Genomic DNA, 18,985 nt, shown 5'->3' with positions numbered 1-18,985 from the left:
TCATCTATAATTAGGGATCCTTACTTTTTCCTTTCCAATTTGGATTATTTTATTATTATTTGTTTTCTTGTCTAATTGCTTGTCCAGGATTTCTGATAGTCTATAGAGTTAAAAGTGGCGAGAGTGGGCATCCTTGTCTTTTTCCAGATCTTAGAGGAATAGCTGTCAGCTTTCCACCTTGGGCTATGATGTTAGGTGTGGGCTTGTCATATATGGTCTTCATTGCAGTGAGGTGTCTTTCCTGCAAACCACTTTGTCAACAGTGTTTATCTCATAAATCGATGTTGATGTTTCTGCATTTATTGTGATGATCACACGATTTTTATCCTTTATTTTATTATCGTAGTGTAGCTTTGATTTGTGAATGTCAAACCATCCTTGTATTCTTGGAATAAATCCCACTTGATCATAGTATATGTTTCGTTGATTGTATCGTTGAATTTGGTTTGTTAATATTTTGTTGAGGAGTTTTGCGTCTCTGTTGCTCAGGGATATTGGCGTGTGATTTCCTTCCCTGTTGTGTCCTTGTCTAGTTTTGCTGTCACAGTAAGACTTTGCCTCATGAAAATGAGATTGGAAATGTTCCCTCATCAGTTTTGGTTTTTTTTTTTTTTTTTTTTTTTTTTTGAAAGAGATTGAGGTATAGTGTTAATTTTCTAAAATTTGGATTGAATTCAACGTTGAAGCCATGGGTCCTAGAGTTTAGTTTGTGGAGAAATTGTTAATAACCGAGTCAGTCTTATTATTTGAAATTTGTGTTTTCATATTTTCTGTTCCTTTGTCATTGTGCTCTTGGGTTATCTTTTCTAGGAATTTATCCATTTCTTCTAGGTTGACCTATTCTTTTGCTCTACAATTGTGCATGATAGTCTCATAATCCTTTGTATTCTGTGGTATGTGTTGTAATGTCTCCTTCGTTTCTGATTTTTTTTGAGTTCTGTAGTGTACTTGGTTAGTGTAGCTAAATTTGCCGTTTGTTTTTAAGAACATTAGCTGTCCCTAATCTTTTCTACTGCCTTTGTAGTCGCTATTCCTTTTAGTCCACTCTGATCTGCGTTATTTCCTTCCTTCTACTAACTTTGGGCTTTGTTTATTCCTTTTTCCCCTAGTTCCTTGAGGTATAAAGTAGGTGGTTCACTTGGGCTCTGTGTCTTGATATAGGTATTTATTACTATGAACTTCCCTAGTAGGAATGTTTTTGCTGCATCAAATTTTGGTATGTTGTTTATCCACTTTAATTTGTCAGAAGGTTTTTTTTTATTTCTTTAGATTTCTTTGTTTATTTCTTTAGATTTCCATTGGTTTTTCACTTTGTGATGTTTAATCTCCACACATTTGTGAATTTGGTTTTCCTCTCTCATTACTTTGTAAATACATTGTGCCGCTTCCCTCTAGCCTACACACAGTTTCTGCTGAAATGTCTGCTGATTGTTTTATGGGGATTCCCTTGTACATACCGGGTGTTTTTGTTTGTTTGTTTGTTTGTTTGTTTGTTTTTTCACTTGTTGCTTTTAGATGCTCTCCTTGTCTTTAATTTAAAAGTTTATTTATGTTTATCGTATGGGTCTCTTTGAATTGTTACTTGGAACACTGCCGGCTTTCTGTATCTGGATGTCTATATCCTTCCCCAGGTTTGGGAAGTTTGGAGCTGCTGTTTCTTCGATATGTTTTCTGCCCCTTTCTCAATATCTTCTCCTCTGGGACCCTTATTATGTGAATGTTGGTGAGCTTGGTGTGCCTTAAGGCTGTTTTTAATTCTGTTTTCTTTTTGCTTCTCTGATTGGGTTAGCTATCCCAGGAAAGACTAAATATAGAAACGTATGTTGATTCTTACATAATTATACCCCTTTTCGGTTTGAAGTGCAGTGTTTGATCTAAAAAGGATCATATTACACCTTCTGTCTCTCTTTTGATGTCATAATATCAAAGAGAAAACAAACTTTTTGTTAAGCTCAGCTTTCACTTGGCAGCTATTTTCTTTTATATGTTTTACTCTATTGAATTTTATTATGAAAATGCAAGATTTTTCCATAAGCCTGAAATTTCTGATGAAATTATTTGCATTTTAAAAGTGCTAAACTCTTATTGCTTAGGGATAAAAATGATTTAATTAACTCTTTGACAGATTTGGTAAGTTGAGAGACTAGCTGTTTTTAGGAGAACTTTATGTATGCTGACAGTAGGCTCCTAGCCTGTTTCAAACTCCTTAAAAAATAAAACACAGAAAAGCTCCTTGAAGCATACTTGGGAAATATGTAACTACTAAGTGTAATTAGAACCTGCCTACTTTATTTACACTACAGTTTTGAACAAAATAAAACTACACACATACACCCTTCATTGTAATGACTTAGCATTGAACTTCTTATTTCATTGTGAATTTTCTCTGTGCGATGGGTTGTTCCACACAAGTTAGCAGTATTTTTCGTGTAATGAAATGTTGGTTGAATTGAAATACCACTTCTAAGAATCTTTTTCTAATATAGTTTGTATTTTATATCAGGCTGCTGCTGCTTCTTTTTTTTTTTTTTTTCCTGTATTTATGTGTAAGCAGGGGGAGTGTTGAGAGAGGGGGAGTTGGAAAATCCCACTGGGGCTTCATCTCACAACCACAGTATCATGAGCTAAGCTCTTATCAGGAGGCAGAGGCTTAACCAACTGAGCCACCCAAGTGCCCCAGACTTGTTTCTTTTTATAGACAGTTTATCTAATAACATCATGAATATATGTATATAAGTATATTAATTATTGTCTTCAGCTAAAATCAATGAAACAGATACGTTTGGTCCTGGAGATGATGATGAAATCCAGTTTGATGATATTGGAGATGACGATGAAGACATTGATGATGTAAGTAGTGGATAAAACCTTGTGTTTATTATTTCTTTTATTTATGAATTACATACAAAGAAACCTTTAATCTGGGAATGTTGAACACTTAAATTCGGTATCTTGTTGAGATCACTCCTTTCATTTGAAAGTTCATTAATGTTCTGAAACCATCTAGTTACACATTTCTTTTCTCTGAGAAACCTTACAGGCCTTTGAAGCATTTCTTTCTGAAAAGAGCAATATTATTTCCTCTAACATAGATACTTCATGATGATAACTTGCTTTAATGAGAGGTAACTATTAAGAAATGTAGCAGTTTTGAGAATGTACCTTCTCCTAGATGAAATACTAGCATGTAAAAAGCTGGTTCTTGTTTGAACCAGCTTGCTGAAGCATTCAAATTGCAATATACTTCAAACCGGAGGTCTGTTGTCAACTTAATGTATTGGGATTACAATTTTATCACGTATCAGTGTTGTGTGGAACGTGGTTATTTCTCTTAGTGATAAAGCAGTTAGAGCAATAAAAGTAATAATGAATGTCTCACTGTTTTGCTGTTACTGTATGTAAATAAAATTCATCCTGATTTTCTTGGCATGTGTGGATGAAATAATTGGGATGGTGATATATCTTAGATTTCTATCAGGCTTAGACTTTTTTTTTTTTAATACCTCTGTAATAAAAAAGTAATTCAGAGACCACAAATCCAAAAATATTAGTGTTAAGTCTTGGATTTAATACTTGGAATTTAAAAATGTGTAGAGCATTTATTCCTGTCAAATACTGTGCAGCACAATTAGTAGAGTTGTTCAAAAATACAAAGCCAGTCTTTGGTAAGTGTAAGTTGAGCACCACACATGATGCTGATGCTGCTGTCACGTTGGTAATCATTGATCTAGATCGGGGATTTCCAGATCTTTTCATCACCAACAAAGCCCTTTATTTTATTAAGAGCATTTTCAGACATTCAGAGAAGTTGGAAGTTTTCGAAGTGAAACGAACGCCTTTACATATAGTACCAAGGTTAGACAATTTACATTTTTCTATACTTGATCTACCAGACCAGTCCTTCTATTCAGCTACAGCTCCATATTATTTTTTAATATATTTCCAAATCATTTAGATTATTTCCATGAATTGAAGAAAATTGAGTACATACCTCCAGTGTAGCTTTTTACCAGATTTTTTTTTTTTACCATGTATTTATGCATTTTTAAACATAGGGTACTATTTAATGAAAGTTGTATACATTTTAGGGGCACCTGGGTGGCTCAGTTGGTTATGCGTCCGATCTCTCAGTTCGTGGGTTCGAGCCCCACATTGGGCTCTGTGCTGATGGCTCAGAGCCTGGCGCCTGCCTCAGATTTTGTGTCTCCCTGTCTCTCTGCTCCTCCCCTGCTCATGCTCTCTCTTTGTCTCTCAATAATAAATAAACGTTTAAAAAAATTTTGAAAAAGTTGGATACATTTTAAAACATACCTAGAAGTAGGAAATAAAAAAGGATGAAGAAGAACATAATTGTTAAAATTTTCTTTATGTACCTTATTTGTGGACCATGAGCCAGAGTATTCTTATGACTAAATTAATCCTCTGACAGTAGGGTGATTATTTTCTGTGCCAAAACTTAATGTGACAATTGCATTGTGCATTAAGGACAGATATGAACTTTTTGACAGCTGAGTTAGGTTCAAAGGCTAGGTAGGAGCTGAAGTAGAAGTGTATGTGAATATGAAGAGGATATTTTGGCCTAGGACCCGACTTTCCTAATTTTTAATTTTTAAGGTACTTACAATTTAATTTTTAATATAATTTAATTTTTAATTTTTAAGGCGCTTATACTTCCACATGTGTGTTCCCACTCTCAAAATGTAAGATCTCAAGTCACCAGCATGAAAATAGAGAAGGAGATTGTAAATGTCATTGAGAATAATTTGCATAACATAACATTCTCAGAGAGTTCATAATGACTGCAACAGACAGGAATTGAGAAATACCTAGTATATAAAATTTTTCATTCAAAGGCTTTATATTTCAGATAGTATAAAGGGTCCTTATTATGCAGTAGACTATTTATTGTATTATAAGAATTAGTTTTCAGTGGATTTCATGTTTTTTTTCACTTACAGATCTAAATTGAACATGGTTTCTGAGGATTGTTCTACAATTTGGATTTTGGCTATCACACCTGTTAAAAGAAGACTAAAACATCATTTAGTATGAATGTATTTTGTTAAGACATGCTGATCTATTTTCATTGTTTAAAAGGATTATATTTCTCTAAAAACTGACTTAGCTGAATTATTTAAGTGAAATTTTATTGTTTGGATATAATGGAACTTAGGGGGAAAAGACTGTAATACCTGCTGTTAAACAGTAGAAAGAAACGAAGAAGAAGTGTCTTTTCCACTGTGACTATTTTATTGTAGTTAATAGGTGTTTTGAATAAATTGCCTTATCATCATAGGTTTTGGTAAACCATGTTCCAGCTAGTATGTTAACAGAATCTTTATGTATATTCGAGTTACCTAGATGTTCTGTAAGATTTTTGATATAATTTAAGGAAGGTGGAAGTCCACATTTAAAGTCAAGAAAGGGGGCTATTTTCATATTTATGTGGCCATATGTATTTCATTCTAAGCTTGATAACTTACACATTATTTTCATCATTTTATGTTGCCACCATCATAAAAAAAAAAAAAAAAAAGCATTTCCGAATTGCATTTTTAGGACATCGGTTTAAATAACATTTTTCAATTTGTAATGTTAGTAGTTGCAAAAATTCAGGGCTAGGAAACCTGGTTATCTTTATATTTGAAGTATTGACATCTAAGTTGGTAGTGTTTTTACTTAATATTTATAGAAAATTTTTCAAATAAGATAGCTCTGACTGTGAAATAAGTAGGATATTTCTTACACAGGAAAGGTTATGTTAACATATGTGATTTATTGTCAAAGTCATATGCATTGTAACTCATAATTTTGGACTTTATGAGCAATTAAATTACAATGTATAATGAAAAACTAATTTTATAGTAACTTCCATAAAGTAAGTTTTTCTTAAAGTATCCCTTAGCTGGGGTAGCGGGAACCAGCACTGAGAAATATAATAAAATGTGTTGTTGAGTGTATTTTTCCTTGCTTTGTTATTGGTGTATTTTATTTTATGTAGCAACTTCTGTGTGTATTTTAGTAGGAGTTTAGATCATAATCTTTCTATTTGACCTTCTGTTTATTTCAGAGTTATCAACTGTAATAAGGTGAAATTAAAAGCGAGGCTAGTTACCACTACCACTGTTAAAGCTTACACCACATTAATGGAAAGGATTCATCAGGTAGTTTGTAAAGCATAGTTATTTTCCCGAGGAGTTTTTAGCAATGAGTAAATACACTTTGACCTGGTTTCAAAATTATAAATATAACAAATAGAGAGGAGAATAAACTTTCATATTGTTTCATCTCACTTTGCCATAATTTTACTTCCTAAATGTTACAACTTGAGCCAAATCTGATGCCAGAATACATACATAGTTAAATCTAAGAATAAGAAATGAAAATGCACAAATGTAGTTCATGGTTCTTTTCTGTGAAGTTCCTGAACATTTATCAAAGGTGGAATGTGTCTGAGACTGAGGAATTGTTTTTAATACTGTAAAGAAAATATCTGTGAAGAATTGAGTTACGAATTGTCTTCCAAGTAATCAAAACTTGCCTGATATATGTAGCCTTTTATACATAAAAGGATGCTATTGAATTTACATATTCCTCAACATTCTGCCAGGAATGTCAGAACTTTCATATGTGATGCAGTTTGTGTTAAGTAGAGAGCCACTCAAAACATCTTTTTTCTTACTTGTTCCTGTAACAAATATAGTTTGTCTAAAGATTTTCCTTATGTAAACTACACCAGTATTTGTGTTTGCTAGTTGTTATGGTCTGATTGTGCAGTCCTTAAAATTCTTCTGTTGAAACCTTAACATGGTTAAGATGATGATGGTATTAGGAAGAGTGTCCTTTAGGAGGTATTAGGGTCAGTGTTACAAAGAAAGTTTCAGAAGGCGCTCAGCAGAACACAAACAGGAATGACTGGCATGTGCATCCTGGACTTCCAGTATTCACAGCTGTGAGAAATAAAATTCTGCTGTTACAAGCCATCCAGTCTGTAGGATTTTGTTATACCCTGAAAAGACCAAGATTCTGATGATACAGAATTTCTTTCTTGCTGGTCAGGAACAGTCCAGCTTAATGTTTCATCTTGAAGAATACAGAATCATAATTAAACCGTTAGTTGGATTAAAGTTGTAGCTCAGGTACAGGATTCCATGAGAGAGTTTTCCATTTTTTTGTGATGTATTCTTGATGAATGTTGTTTATAAACCTATCTTTCATCTAGACTATACAAATTGTCAGCATACGACTTCAAAGTACTCACATAATACTTTTTATTTTTGTAGGCTCAGTAGTGGTTCCCCATTTTATTTCTGACTTTAGAAATTTGAGTCTTAGTTCTTTTTTCTTAGTCCATACAGCTAAAGGTTAGTCAGCTTTATTGATCTTTAAAAAAAAAGTTTGTTTATTTTTGAGAGAGAGAGAGAGAGACAGAGAGAGAGAGAGAGAGACAGAGAGAGAGAGAGAGAGAGAGAGACACTGAGCACAAGGTGGGGAGGGGCAGAGAGAGGGAGATGCAGATCCTGAAGCAGGGTCCAGGCTCTGAGCTGTCAGCATGAACCGTGAGATCTTGACCTGAACCCAATTCGCATGATTAACTGACTAGGCTACCCAGGTGCCCCAGTTGATCTTTTTGAAAACCAACTTTTGGTTTCAGTGATTTTCTCTATTAGTTTTTTTCTCTTTCACTTAACGTCTAATCTTTACTTTCTTCTTTGTAGCTTTAGGTTTTTCTTTTTCTGGTTAGTTAAGGTATAAAATCAGATCATTGATATGAGACCTTTTCTGCTTATTATGTTAAGGATTTATAACTAAATTTTCCCCCTTTTACTGATTTTGCTGTGGCTTGTATGCTGTAGTTTCACTTTAATTTGTTATTAAGTATTTTATGTTGTGATTTGTACTTTGATCCTTTGGTCGTTTGTGTGTGTGTGTGTGTGTGTGTGTGTGTGTGTGTGTGTGTGAAGTATTATGGCTTTCTTAATGTTTATTTTTATTAGTTTTGTTAGAGAGTGCACACAAGCGGGGGAGGGGCAGAGAGAAGGGGGAACAGAGGATCTGAAGCAGCTCTTACCTGACAGCAGCAAGCCTGATGCGGTGCTTGAGGCCAACGTGGGTCTTCATTCCACTAACCCTGAGATCATGACCTAAGCCCAACTTGGAGCCTTAGTGGACTGAGCCACTCAGGTGCCCTAATCCTTTGGTAGTTTAATAGCATGTTGTTTGACTTCCACAATTTTGGTATGCAGGACTCTGTATTATAAAATAGTCAAATATCATGTTATATAATTACCATTTATTTTGTTTGCATCTGAGGTTCTTCTATATGCATATTCATTTCAATACAATATTTAAGGTGCAATCAACCTCATCTAATTCAACACAGATTTAACTTGAAGATGGAATTCTCTAAGTTGCTTAAATTTCCTTTGTACGATGACTGTAAGAATGTTCAAGTGTTCTATAATCTTAGTAGTAGTTTAGAGTTTAAATATTGATAGCTCTGGTCATTTTATTCTCTTGTCCTTAATATACCTTTTTGCCATAGTATTTTAATACCAACTTAAATAAGATGTGTTCTTTCCTATTATAGTTGGAGTAATAAAGTCAGATGCAAACTATTTGCAATTCAAAAATATTAGGGGCGCCTGGGTAGCTCAGTTGGTTGAGCATCTGACTTTGGCTCAGGTCATGATCTCACGGTTTGTGAGTTTGAGCCCCATGTCAGGTTCTGTGCTGAGAGCGCAGAGCCTGGAGCCTGCTTTGGATTCTGTGTGTCTCTCTCTCTCCCTGCCCTTCCCCTGCTCATGTTCATGCTCTGTCTTTTTCAACTCTCAAAAACAAATAAAAACATTAAAAAATGAAAAAATAAAGTATTAAACAGCTCCTGCATCAGTTGGCTGTTTTTTGGTTTTTGATTTACAGGATCCTCTGTTGTTCATACTTCAAACGACTTTCTTTCTGTTTTTACGTTTATTTATTTATTTTTTTAGAGAGAAGCAGTGCAGTTGGGGGGAGGGAGGAAAAGAGAGAAAGAGAGAGAATCCCAAGAATCCCATGAGATCATGATCTGAGCCAAAATGAAGAGTTGGATGCTTAACTGACTGAGCCACCCAGGTTTCCCAGGTCATTAGTTTCTAATGAGAAACTGACAATCCTAAATTACTAAAATGAAAATACTATTTTAAGTCATTCAATATATATGTTAAGGTCTGTTAGTGAAATGTATATTTTGGCCAACTTTTTATAACTTTTATCAGGACAGTCCTTTTCAGTATGTGTTTTGCTCTGTTTACGTGGAGGGTCACAAAATAGGAAGAAAATCAGAGTAAAAGTCCTGTTGCTATCTTAAGATACGAGGTTGTTAGGTAGAGGTTTAGTTGGATTTTCAAAGGTCCAAATAGGTTTTATCTTCTCTTTGACCCACCTACTAGATAACTGATAGAGATTTTATTTCTTTTATTTTTTTCTTCCAAGATTTTATTCAAATTCTAGCTAATTAACACAGTAATACTTATTTTTGAGAGAGAGAGAGAGCCCGAGAGGGAGAGGGGCAGAAAGAAAGGGAGAGCAAGAATCCCAGGCAGGCTCCAGGCTGTCAGCACAGACCCTGACTAGGGTCTGTGAGATCATGATCTGAGCTGCAATCTAGAGTCGGATGCTTAACTGACTGAGCCTCTTTCTTTCCCCCCCCTCCCCCTGCCTCTCCCCCTCCCCCTTCTCCCCCTCCCCCTCTCCCCCTCCCCCTCCCTCCCCTCCCTCTCCCTCCCCTCCCTCTCCCACTCCCCCTCTCCCCCTCCCCCTCTCCCTCTCCCCCTCCCCCTCTCTCCCTCCCTCTCCCTCCCCTCCCCTCCCCCTCCCGCTCTCTCTCCCTCTCCCTCCCTCCCTCTCTCCCTCCCTTCCACAGTTTTTTTGACAAATAGTTTCTTTTTTATTGCTGAAGGTTAGTTGACATACATGTTATATTCGTTTCAGATATATTATTCAGTATGATATTTCAACAATTCTATTAATTACTCTATAATCACAATCTGTCACCATGCAATGTTATTGCAGTATTTTGACTATATTCCATGTTGGGTATTTTCACCCAAGTGACTTTATTCTATAATTGGAAGTTTGCACCTCTTAGTCCCCTTGACCTATTTCACTCCTCCTGCTCCCTACCCCCTCCCAACTTCTCTTCTTGAAATCAAGAGTTTGTTCTGTATATTTTATTGTTTGTTTGGTTTTGGTTTTGGGTGGTACTTGTTTTGTTTCCGTATATAAGTGAAACCATGTGGTATTTATCTTGTGCTTTCTGAATTCTTTCATTTAGCATAAGAGCCTCTATTCTATGTTCATAACTGTTTCTGGAAATGAAAATGGCAAACATTTTTTTTTGTTGCTGAGTAATATTCAGTTGTGTGTTTATGGCATATATATGGTTACACACATATATAACATTTAAACGTTTTTGAATATAATTGACATGCAATGTGACATTAGTTTCAAATGGAGAACACAGTGATTCAACAATTCCATATGTTATGCTATGCTTACCACAAGTGCAGTTACTATCTGTCACCATATAACTGTGTTCTTTTTGTTGTGCCTTTCATCCCTGTGGCTTACTTATTCCATAACTGAAAGCCTGTGCCTCCCACGGCCCTTCTCTTATTTTCCACAGTCACTATCCCATCCCCTTTTGTAACCGTCAGTTTTATTCTATGTTTGTCGGTCTGATTGTGCCTTTTGCTTATTAATTTTTGTTTTTTTAGATCCCACATGTAAGTGAAGTTATATGGTATTTTCATTTTCTGTCTGATTTGTTTCACTTAACCATAATACCCTAGGTCTAGGTCCATATTGTCATAAATGTCAGGATTCCACATCCTTTTTTGTGTGTGGCTGGATAGATGTATCACTTCTTTATCTATTTATCTATTGACAAATAGATATTTATCTATTGATAGACATTAGAATCCTTCCTTATGTTTTCTATTTTAAATAATGCTGCCATAAACATAAGGGTGAAAATATGTTTAAATTTTTTATTTTCAGTACATGAAATTAACTCCTAAAAACAGTCTAAAAGTGTACAGTTTTGCCTTCTTAAAAAAAATACTAAAAAAACATTTTAAAACCCCCAGCAGAATCTTGGCATTTATAATTCAAAATCAGATTACCAGAATATTAAATATTTTAAAAAACTATGTCTTTTAAAAATATTTATAAAGTTACATTCAGTTTTGTGGAATTGTCATGAAAGAATGGCTCAAAACTGGGAATGTTCCTTCATTCCTACAAATAAAACCTGACCAATACAATCTGTGAAGATTCTTGAATACGTGAGGTGTTCGATGTAAGTATCAAAGCCTTCACCTTCCTTCGTGTAAGAACTTAATGCATATGAGGGGTTGGTTGTAGTTCCTGGGGCTGACTGATGGCGCATTGAGCTTTCCTCCACCTAGAACAGTGTAGCAAAAACAGTTGGACCTTTGGGCTCCAACTCCAAGTATGTGGTTTGGAGAGCATTGTTAAAGACTTTTTCATTCAGAACTTTGGGACTTTGAAAATTGAGCATCTTCAGAACCCATGGTTTTAAATGTCACCTGACTCATTCTTTGGGAGTAATCTGCATTTTGGGAAGGACATCCACCTGCTCAGTTTCCACAGGTCCATCCTCTGGGAAGGAGACCGTTTCCCTTTTAAACCTCAATATAAAAACTCAATATATATGCCATCAGTAACCATTATGTAAAACTGTCAAGGCATCAAATAACCCACCACAGAAGCAGGAAGACTACAAAATGATGAGGAGTGAGGAGAGCAACCTGAGTCCACTGGGCCAGCACTTCTCAGGGACACTGGAATGAGCCCAGAGCACGGGTTGGTCAGATCCAGATCGATTAGGTCTGCCGGTGCTCCTGCTGGTCTGCTGTGTGACACTGGGCAGAGCTGCTAGGCCGCCTGGCACCTCCACACATAGTATAGTGCAAACTAAGCTACAGTGACTTCTAGATAGTGAATTAAAACATTGAACCTACTACCTACCAAATTCACAAAGCTGACTCTTGTAATCTTCTGGAGACTATAGGTGACGCTGGTTGTTTTTTATTTATTTTTATACCCAATCACATAAACTGCTTTGAAGAAAATAATTTTGTCTTTATTTAAAGAGCTCTCATTTTGTCAGTGCCCTTAAGCAATTATGAGTTTCATCATTTAAACTCTTTCCAACTTTCAATATTACCATGAAATAAATATTAGAAAAGGTAGAAGATTGAGTGTTTCGCTAAAAAAAAAAAAAAGAAAGAAAGAAAAAAGATGTAGCAGTTTTCTTTATCCCAACATTGTATTCTGCTTCCATCTGTACTTTCCACTTCCCTCATTCTTAGAGACAAAAAGATGGCGTTAGAAACTTTGATATGTAACAGACTACATAGAGAAAAGAGGTTATGTCACACCTATTTGGTTGCTACATTTAGAAACTGATCCTGTGATTTTAACAAAATGACTAGGTAGTTGAAAGAATCCATCAGATCTGTGTTTCTGAGAAAATGAGCACGTTTGAGGAAATGCAAAATGCTCTTTAGGCTTACTGACTTTAGTTGCTTTCAGAGAGAAATTTATCAGAGAAAATATTCTCACCAAATATTCTCAAGTCCAAGTATGGAATTCACTTGGGAAGGAATCTCACAGATGAGAATTGTGAGAGTCCTGTGTATCTCACATGTTTTATAGTTCTTACCTTGGAATGGCCACACTGAAGACATCATACCACACAGACCCTTTCAAAGACGATTGAGAATTTTTCTAAGACCTTTGATGACTAGTACACAGCCATACAATGTCTGGACTTGAAACAATTTGAACGTCATAATTTCAATCAAAGCTCCTGTTCTAACATTTTGTTGTATAGAACACCTCTAATATTTGTCAAAATAGGAGACACTTTCATTTCCCAATAGTGACCATTAAAACAAAAACCTTAAATATGATTTTTTTCTTTTGTTATAAGTTCTTTTTAACAATTTTACTCTGTCGAAATAAGACTTACTTTAAATAGTTGCTTAGCAAAAGCTTTTAAAGCTTGGCTTTTAGCACACATCCAGGCCACTCTAATGGCCTGAAGCAATACTAAAAATCATAAAAATCAGTGAACATTCCCAAGTTTTCCTTTCGCATTACATGACAAGTTCCAGGATCATACTCTTTAAGGCAAAAGTGTGTCAGTTCTCATTATTTGGACATTTTGTAAGGTTTATAATTAAGAGATCACTATATAACATCCCCCCCAAAAGTTGTTATAAACATCGCCATCACTTCAAAACTGTATTTAATACTGTGAACCAGGAAGAGAGGTAAGCATAAAGAGGCCTGTCTACTCTGCATCGCTCACAAATGAAACACTACTAAAATAGAATTCTAAAGAAAATTCTTCTGAAAGCTTTTCATAAAAATATGCAACACCATTGCTTTGGTTTCCTCTGCATCCAGGAAACTAATCATAAAATTTGAACCCTCACGTTACCATGCCTCAAATTCTATCTAGGGTATTCTTTTTTTTTTTTTTTTTTTTTGATTTAAAATTTAATTAGCCAACATACAGTGCAATATTGTTTTCAGGAGTAGAATTCAGTGACTCATCACTTACAACACCCAGTGCTCATCACAAGTGCCCTCATTAATAACCATCACCCATGTAGTCCCTCACCAACTTACCTCCCTCCAGCAACCATCAGTTTGCTCTCTATTCTTGAGTCCCTTGTGGGTTGTTTCCCCCTCTTTTTTCCCCTCCCCATGCTCGTCTGTTTTGTCTCTTAAATTCCACATGAGTGAAATCATATCGTATGTCTTTCTATGATTGACATTTTGCTCTCAAAATGTGTGAAAGATTTCATTTTGGGGGATGACTGAGTAATATTCCACTGTATACCTATCCACATCTGTATCCATTTACTAGTCAATGGACATTTGAGCTCTCCATAGTTTGGCTATTGCTGATCGTGCTGCTGTAACTCCTAGGGTACATGTGCCCCTTCAAACCTATATTTTTGTATCTTTTGTGTAAATACCTGATAGTGGAATTTTTGCATTCTAGTGCTTTCAATTTTTTCAGGAACCTCCACACTGTTTTCCAGAGTGACTGCACCAGTTTGCATTCCCACTAACAGTGCAAGAGAGTTCCCCTTTTCTCCACAGTTGTCAACAGCCGTGGTTTCCTGAGTTGCTTATTTTAGCCATTCTGACAGGTGTGAGGTGGTATCTCAGTGTGGTTTTGATTATTATTTCCCTGATGATGAGTGACATTGAGCATCTTTTCATGTGTCTGTTAGCCATCTGTATTTCTTCTGTGTTGTTATAAACTTTCCTCTCAGAAATGCTTTTGCTGCCTACCAACTATTTTGGACCATTATATTTTTATTTTCATGTTTTCCACATTATTTTTCATTTCTTCTTTGATTTCTTCATTGACTCATTCATTCTTTAGCAGCATTTCATTTAACCTCCATATAATTGTGTTCCTTCCAAGTTTTTCTTGTGGTTGATTTCTACTTTCATAGTACTGTTATCAAAAATGATGCATGATAGGACTTTAATCTTTTTTAATTTGTTGAGACTTGCTTTGTGGCCTAATATATGATCTAGTCCAAAGAATGTTCCATGTGCACTTGAAAAGAATATGTATTCTGCTGTTTTATGATGGAATGTTCTGATTATATCTGTTTAGTCCATCTGGTGCAGTGTGTCATTCAAAGCCATTGTTTCCTTATTTATTTTCTGTTAGATGATCTGTCCATTGATAGAAATGGGGTGTTGAAGTTCCCTACTCTTATTGTGTTACTATTGATTAGTTCCTTTATGTTTGTTGTTGTTTTATATGTTTGGGTGGTCCCATGTTGAGGGGCAGGATTGTTTACAACTGTTAGAACTTCTTGTCAGCCCTGCCACTGCAGAGCCTGGCCCAGGGCTTGATACCATGAATCTTAAGATCGTGGCCTAAGCTGAAACCAAATTTCAGATGCTGAATGTACTGAGGCACACAGACGCTCCTTTGGGTACTTTATTCAAATTAATTTGTGATAGAGTTATTTTTATTTGGCTTAAAAATAAGCTTTTTGGGGCACTGGGTGGCTCAGTCATTTAAGTGTCCGACTTCAGCTCAGGTCATGATCTCACTGACAGTTCCAAACCTGCTTGGGAGTCTCTCTTTCTCTCTCTCTCTCTCTCTCTCTCTCTCTCTCTGTCTCTGTCTCTGTCTCTCTCTCAAAAAAAAAAAAAAAAAAAAGGCTTTTCTAATTTAGTATTTTTTAGACTGGCAGAAATATTGGTGCTAACCCAAATATTTGTTAAGTTTATGTGACTGGGGTTAATTTACAGTAAAAAAAAAAAAAATCATAAAATTCACTTTAAGTTTATAAAGTATGCCTTCAGATTTGCCAGCATTAAGCATAATACAGACATACAACTTTTATTCTATATGGGCTTAATAAGTAAGTTCATGTTATTATTTCTGTTACAAAATTTGCAAGCAAGAAAAATAACTCAGTATGATGACTTTTAAAAAATGTTTTACGATATTTTCATGAGTAATCCAAATATATTAAAAAATAAAAGCAAGGGATTTAGAGAGGTGTAAGTGGAATGAGATTTCTGGTGAAGTTTTCAGCAATGCTATAGCATGTATAGTGAAATGGTTTCCCTAAATCTTTTGCTAACTTGAAACTTTAAAGTTTGCTAAGGTAAATTGTGGATAGTCATTGAGTATCTAGATCATTTTCAGATAAGATAGAGTAATGAACCGTTAATAATTGAACATAGGTTTATCTAGTTTTGGCTTTATATAACAGAGAAATTGAATATATTAGTAAACATTTTCCATGGAACAAGGAAATATTTACTAAGAGGAATAGCATGCTTCTGCAATTTATAATGTACTTATAAGTTTGACAGTGCTAGCGTAAAGATGCTAGTGTAAAATGCTAGTGTAAAAGACATCCCACAATTGCCTGCTAGGCATTTCACTAGAAATTAAGGATTTTAAGGGTTAAGAATTCTAGTAAATATGTATGATAATATAAACTACTTAGAAATAATAAGGGTGAAAGGAAACAATTGTTTATGAAAACTAGGCAAGGAAATACAATAAGTAATTGTTCCAGAATGAGAAAAAATGTAAAAGACAAAAATCTAAATGGATGTAAAAAAAAGTTATAAACAGTTTGTGGAACAGCAATCTAGGGAAGGAAACTTTATGTAACATCAAACTCTCTAATAATGGATGGATTTATTTGTTGCTTTTCAAATAAGTTTTAAGAGAGGCACCTGGGTGGCTCAGTCTGTTAAGCGTCCAACTTTGGCTCAGGTCATGGTCTCGCGGTTTGTGAGTTCGAGTCTGTGCTGACAGCTCAGAGCCTGGATCCTGCTTGGGATTCTGTGTCTCCCTCTCTCTCTGCCCCTCCCCTGCTTGTGCTCTCATTGATACAATGTTGGCACAATGTTTAATGATATGATAAATCCCTAATTGTCTCAGCCAAACACAAATCCACGTGGTTTTGTTTTGGAGGTTTGTCTGTCTCAAAGGTGATACTTACCAAATGGAAGAGTGTGGACGTGGGAGTATAAAAGTTCAAGATTCAAGCCTTCGTTCTCACTTAGATGGCCACTTCTTGTAGTATCTTGGATTAATGACTTAAATTCTCAGAACTTTACTTTTACATTAGTTTAAGAAAGTGGGAGTAATAATTCCAATTTTATGCAGTTGTGTTTGGAGGACTGCACATGCAAGGGCACTCACTGGTCCTGACACATCAACAAAAGCTAGAACATGAAGAATTGATGAAGCAAAATAAATCAAACTGGGTTTTTGTATGTAAGTGACACAAAAGGACACCTGGTAGAAACTCTCACCACATCCTCTAAGATGGAAAGTAGTGTGCTGCTTGTTAGACCCCAAAAGTCACTAGTTGATGCAGGACGGTGTAGCTGAAATGATCTTTATATAAATAAAGTTAGCTTTAAGTCCTGTCTGGCTATGTGTTGGGGACCACCTCATCTGGGACAGGAGCTTTTTGTCAATCTCAGGCCCTCACAAGCAACAACATATTTAAATGATGAATTATATCGAGGTATATTCCAAGTCCTCGACCATCATACTTAGACTTTCAGGGTGCTATAGACTGATGGTCAATTTCCTGAGGTGTCTAGGAGTGGAGAAGGGGATGGGAGCTCATGTTCCCATACATTTAATCTACTTGCCTTGGGACTTTTCCAGTATCGTGAAATGATGTGAGATGTGAAAAGCGCATGCCTGCCTGGCCTGAGACAACTGCTTTTACTCTTCAAAAAAGAAAATCTATCACGTAGAGGGGCCAGACCCTGATTGAGGAGTGTAATTTGCAGAGGTTGGAGTTTATTTTGCCAAATTATTTGTTACATTTCCTGATACATAGTGATAATTTTGGAGTAAATGCTTTTTCTAAAAGGTAACCATTATTCATGAACACTGTGTCACTCAACTAAAGGGCATACAGTGGGTAAGTATATTTAATTTCCTTATACTGAGCATTCAAAGTTTTCCCTTACACAGAACCTGTGGGAAAGAGTAAGCACACACTTGGAAACTCTTTCTGCTTACAGATGTGTAAAGAAACCATTTTTTAGAGTAGAGTTTCACTTAAGCACAGTTAGAGAGAATCTCAACCAGATGTGTTAAAAGTCACTTTAATCTTCCAAGATGTGGGTATTTCAGATTTCCCCACGCCCATGTATGTATTTCAGTAACAGTAGCCTGAAAATCATCTAGTCATAAAAGAATGTTACTTGGTACTATTCAGTTTGGAGGGGAAGAATGTTTTCTTTGGGAGAACAATAAAAAAAGAAAATGATCAGAAAAAAATAATAGGAAAGTGGGTATCCTGGGTTGTCTGCTGTAGAGTCTAGGAGGAATCTGTTCAATTAAGGTAACACCCCTGGGAGAGGTATCCAGAAGTAGAAGTGAAATCATCAAAGTGATCTGAGAAATACAGAAAAATGTATAGGATGGTTTTGGAAGCCATAAAGAACTGAATCCCTGCTGGGAAAACAGCAGTGAAGAGTCTAGATTTTATTCAGCTCTTGCTGTCTTGAAGATGGGTTAGACCAGTGGACTGATGAATACTGTGTTGTTTTGTTTGTTTGTTTTTGTTTTTTGAGTTGAGTCATAAGTTAACATGACTTACAGTTCCTCCCAGTAAAGTGAATTGTGAGGTAGTTTTTAAGTGCATTAACAAAGCTGTGCAACCACTGCCCACAAGGCAATACAGGGTGTTGAATGTTTAGCTTTTAGATGACATATATTTCACATGCTGTTCAGTTTACCCTTCAAAGTGTAAGATTCAGAGGGTTTTCGTACATTGCAAAAGTTGTGTAACCACCACCAATCTAGAACAAAGAAATTAGGTTATTTAGTAGAAAGGATCATATATTCTGCTTGTTCTTGAGTTTTAGTAAACAGTTTGAGGATGAGTGAAAATAGTTTTTAATGGATAGGTTGTTTGTACTGCAAAGTGTTCTGTTGCATAACTACCACTGGTAAATTAATAGGAGAAATCTGATCATTTTAGTAATTTCAGTTCCATCCTTGTTTCTCTAGAAAATACAAAAAAAGGAATTTTTGCATTTCTGCAGTAAGTGGAAGCCCGGAACTGAAATTGTCTGTCACCTGATTTCCTCCTTCTCAGGATCACGGATGGCGTTGCCCGGGAAGTGGAGAGGTATTTTTCCTTCACAGCGGTTTGTCTGAGTAAAGTGGGCTGCTTTGGATTCAACGTTATCTGCTTTCATCCTGAGAAAAGGGCTGATCGTATTTCAACATTATGAGTCCATAGTTGTTGGGTGGAAATATTTTTGTGCAGCCCCGTGAAATTCCATTTTGGTGGCTGGGGTTAGAGAACGGCTGGGTCTTGCCTCTCAGCTGGAGGTCATACTGCCCCACGCTGACGGTTAGCACCCAAGTTCTTAG

At 35.8% G+C, this 18,985-nt stretch overlaps 1 protein-coding gene across 2 annotated transcripts in view; it reads left to right on the top strand.

Annotated features, from left to right (window-relative positions):
- LOC145714947 (eukaryotic translation initiation factor 1A, X-chromosomal) overlaps positions 1–17,387 on the top strand; it is a 795,969-nt gene extending 778,582 nt beyond the window's left edge. For both annotated transcript variants that reach the window (XM_081794506.1, XM_081794504.1), the window contains one exon: positions 17,258–17,387. Coding sequence is in view for 1 of the 2 variants with exons in the window: in XM_081794504.1 (XP_081650630.1) it covers positions 17,258–17,275 (18 nt within the window). In the remaining variant the exon portion in view is untranslated. The remainder of the gene's footprint in view (positions 1–17,257) is intronic.
- The last annotated feature ends 1,598 nt before the right edge of the window (positions 17,388–18,985 follow it).

Source organism: Panthera onca, chromosome Y, assembly GCF_046562875.1.
Source record: "Panthera onca isolate mPanOnc1 chromosome Y, mPanOnc1 haplotype 2, whole genome shotgun sequence".
NCBI lineage: Eukaryota > Metazoa > Chordata > Mammalia > Carnivora > Felidae > Panthera > Panthera onca.
The sequence above is the reverse complement of the archived record's forward strand: the minus strand, read 5'-3'. Positions and strand labels throughout refer to the sequence as shown.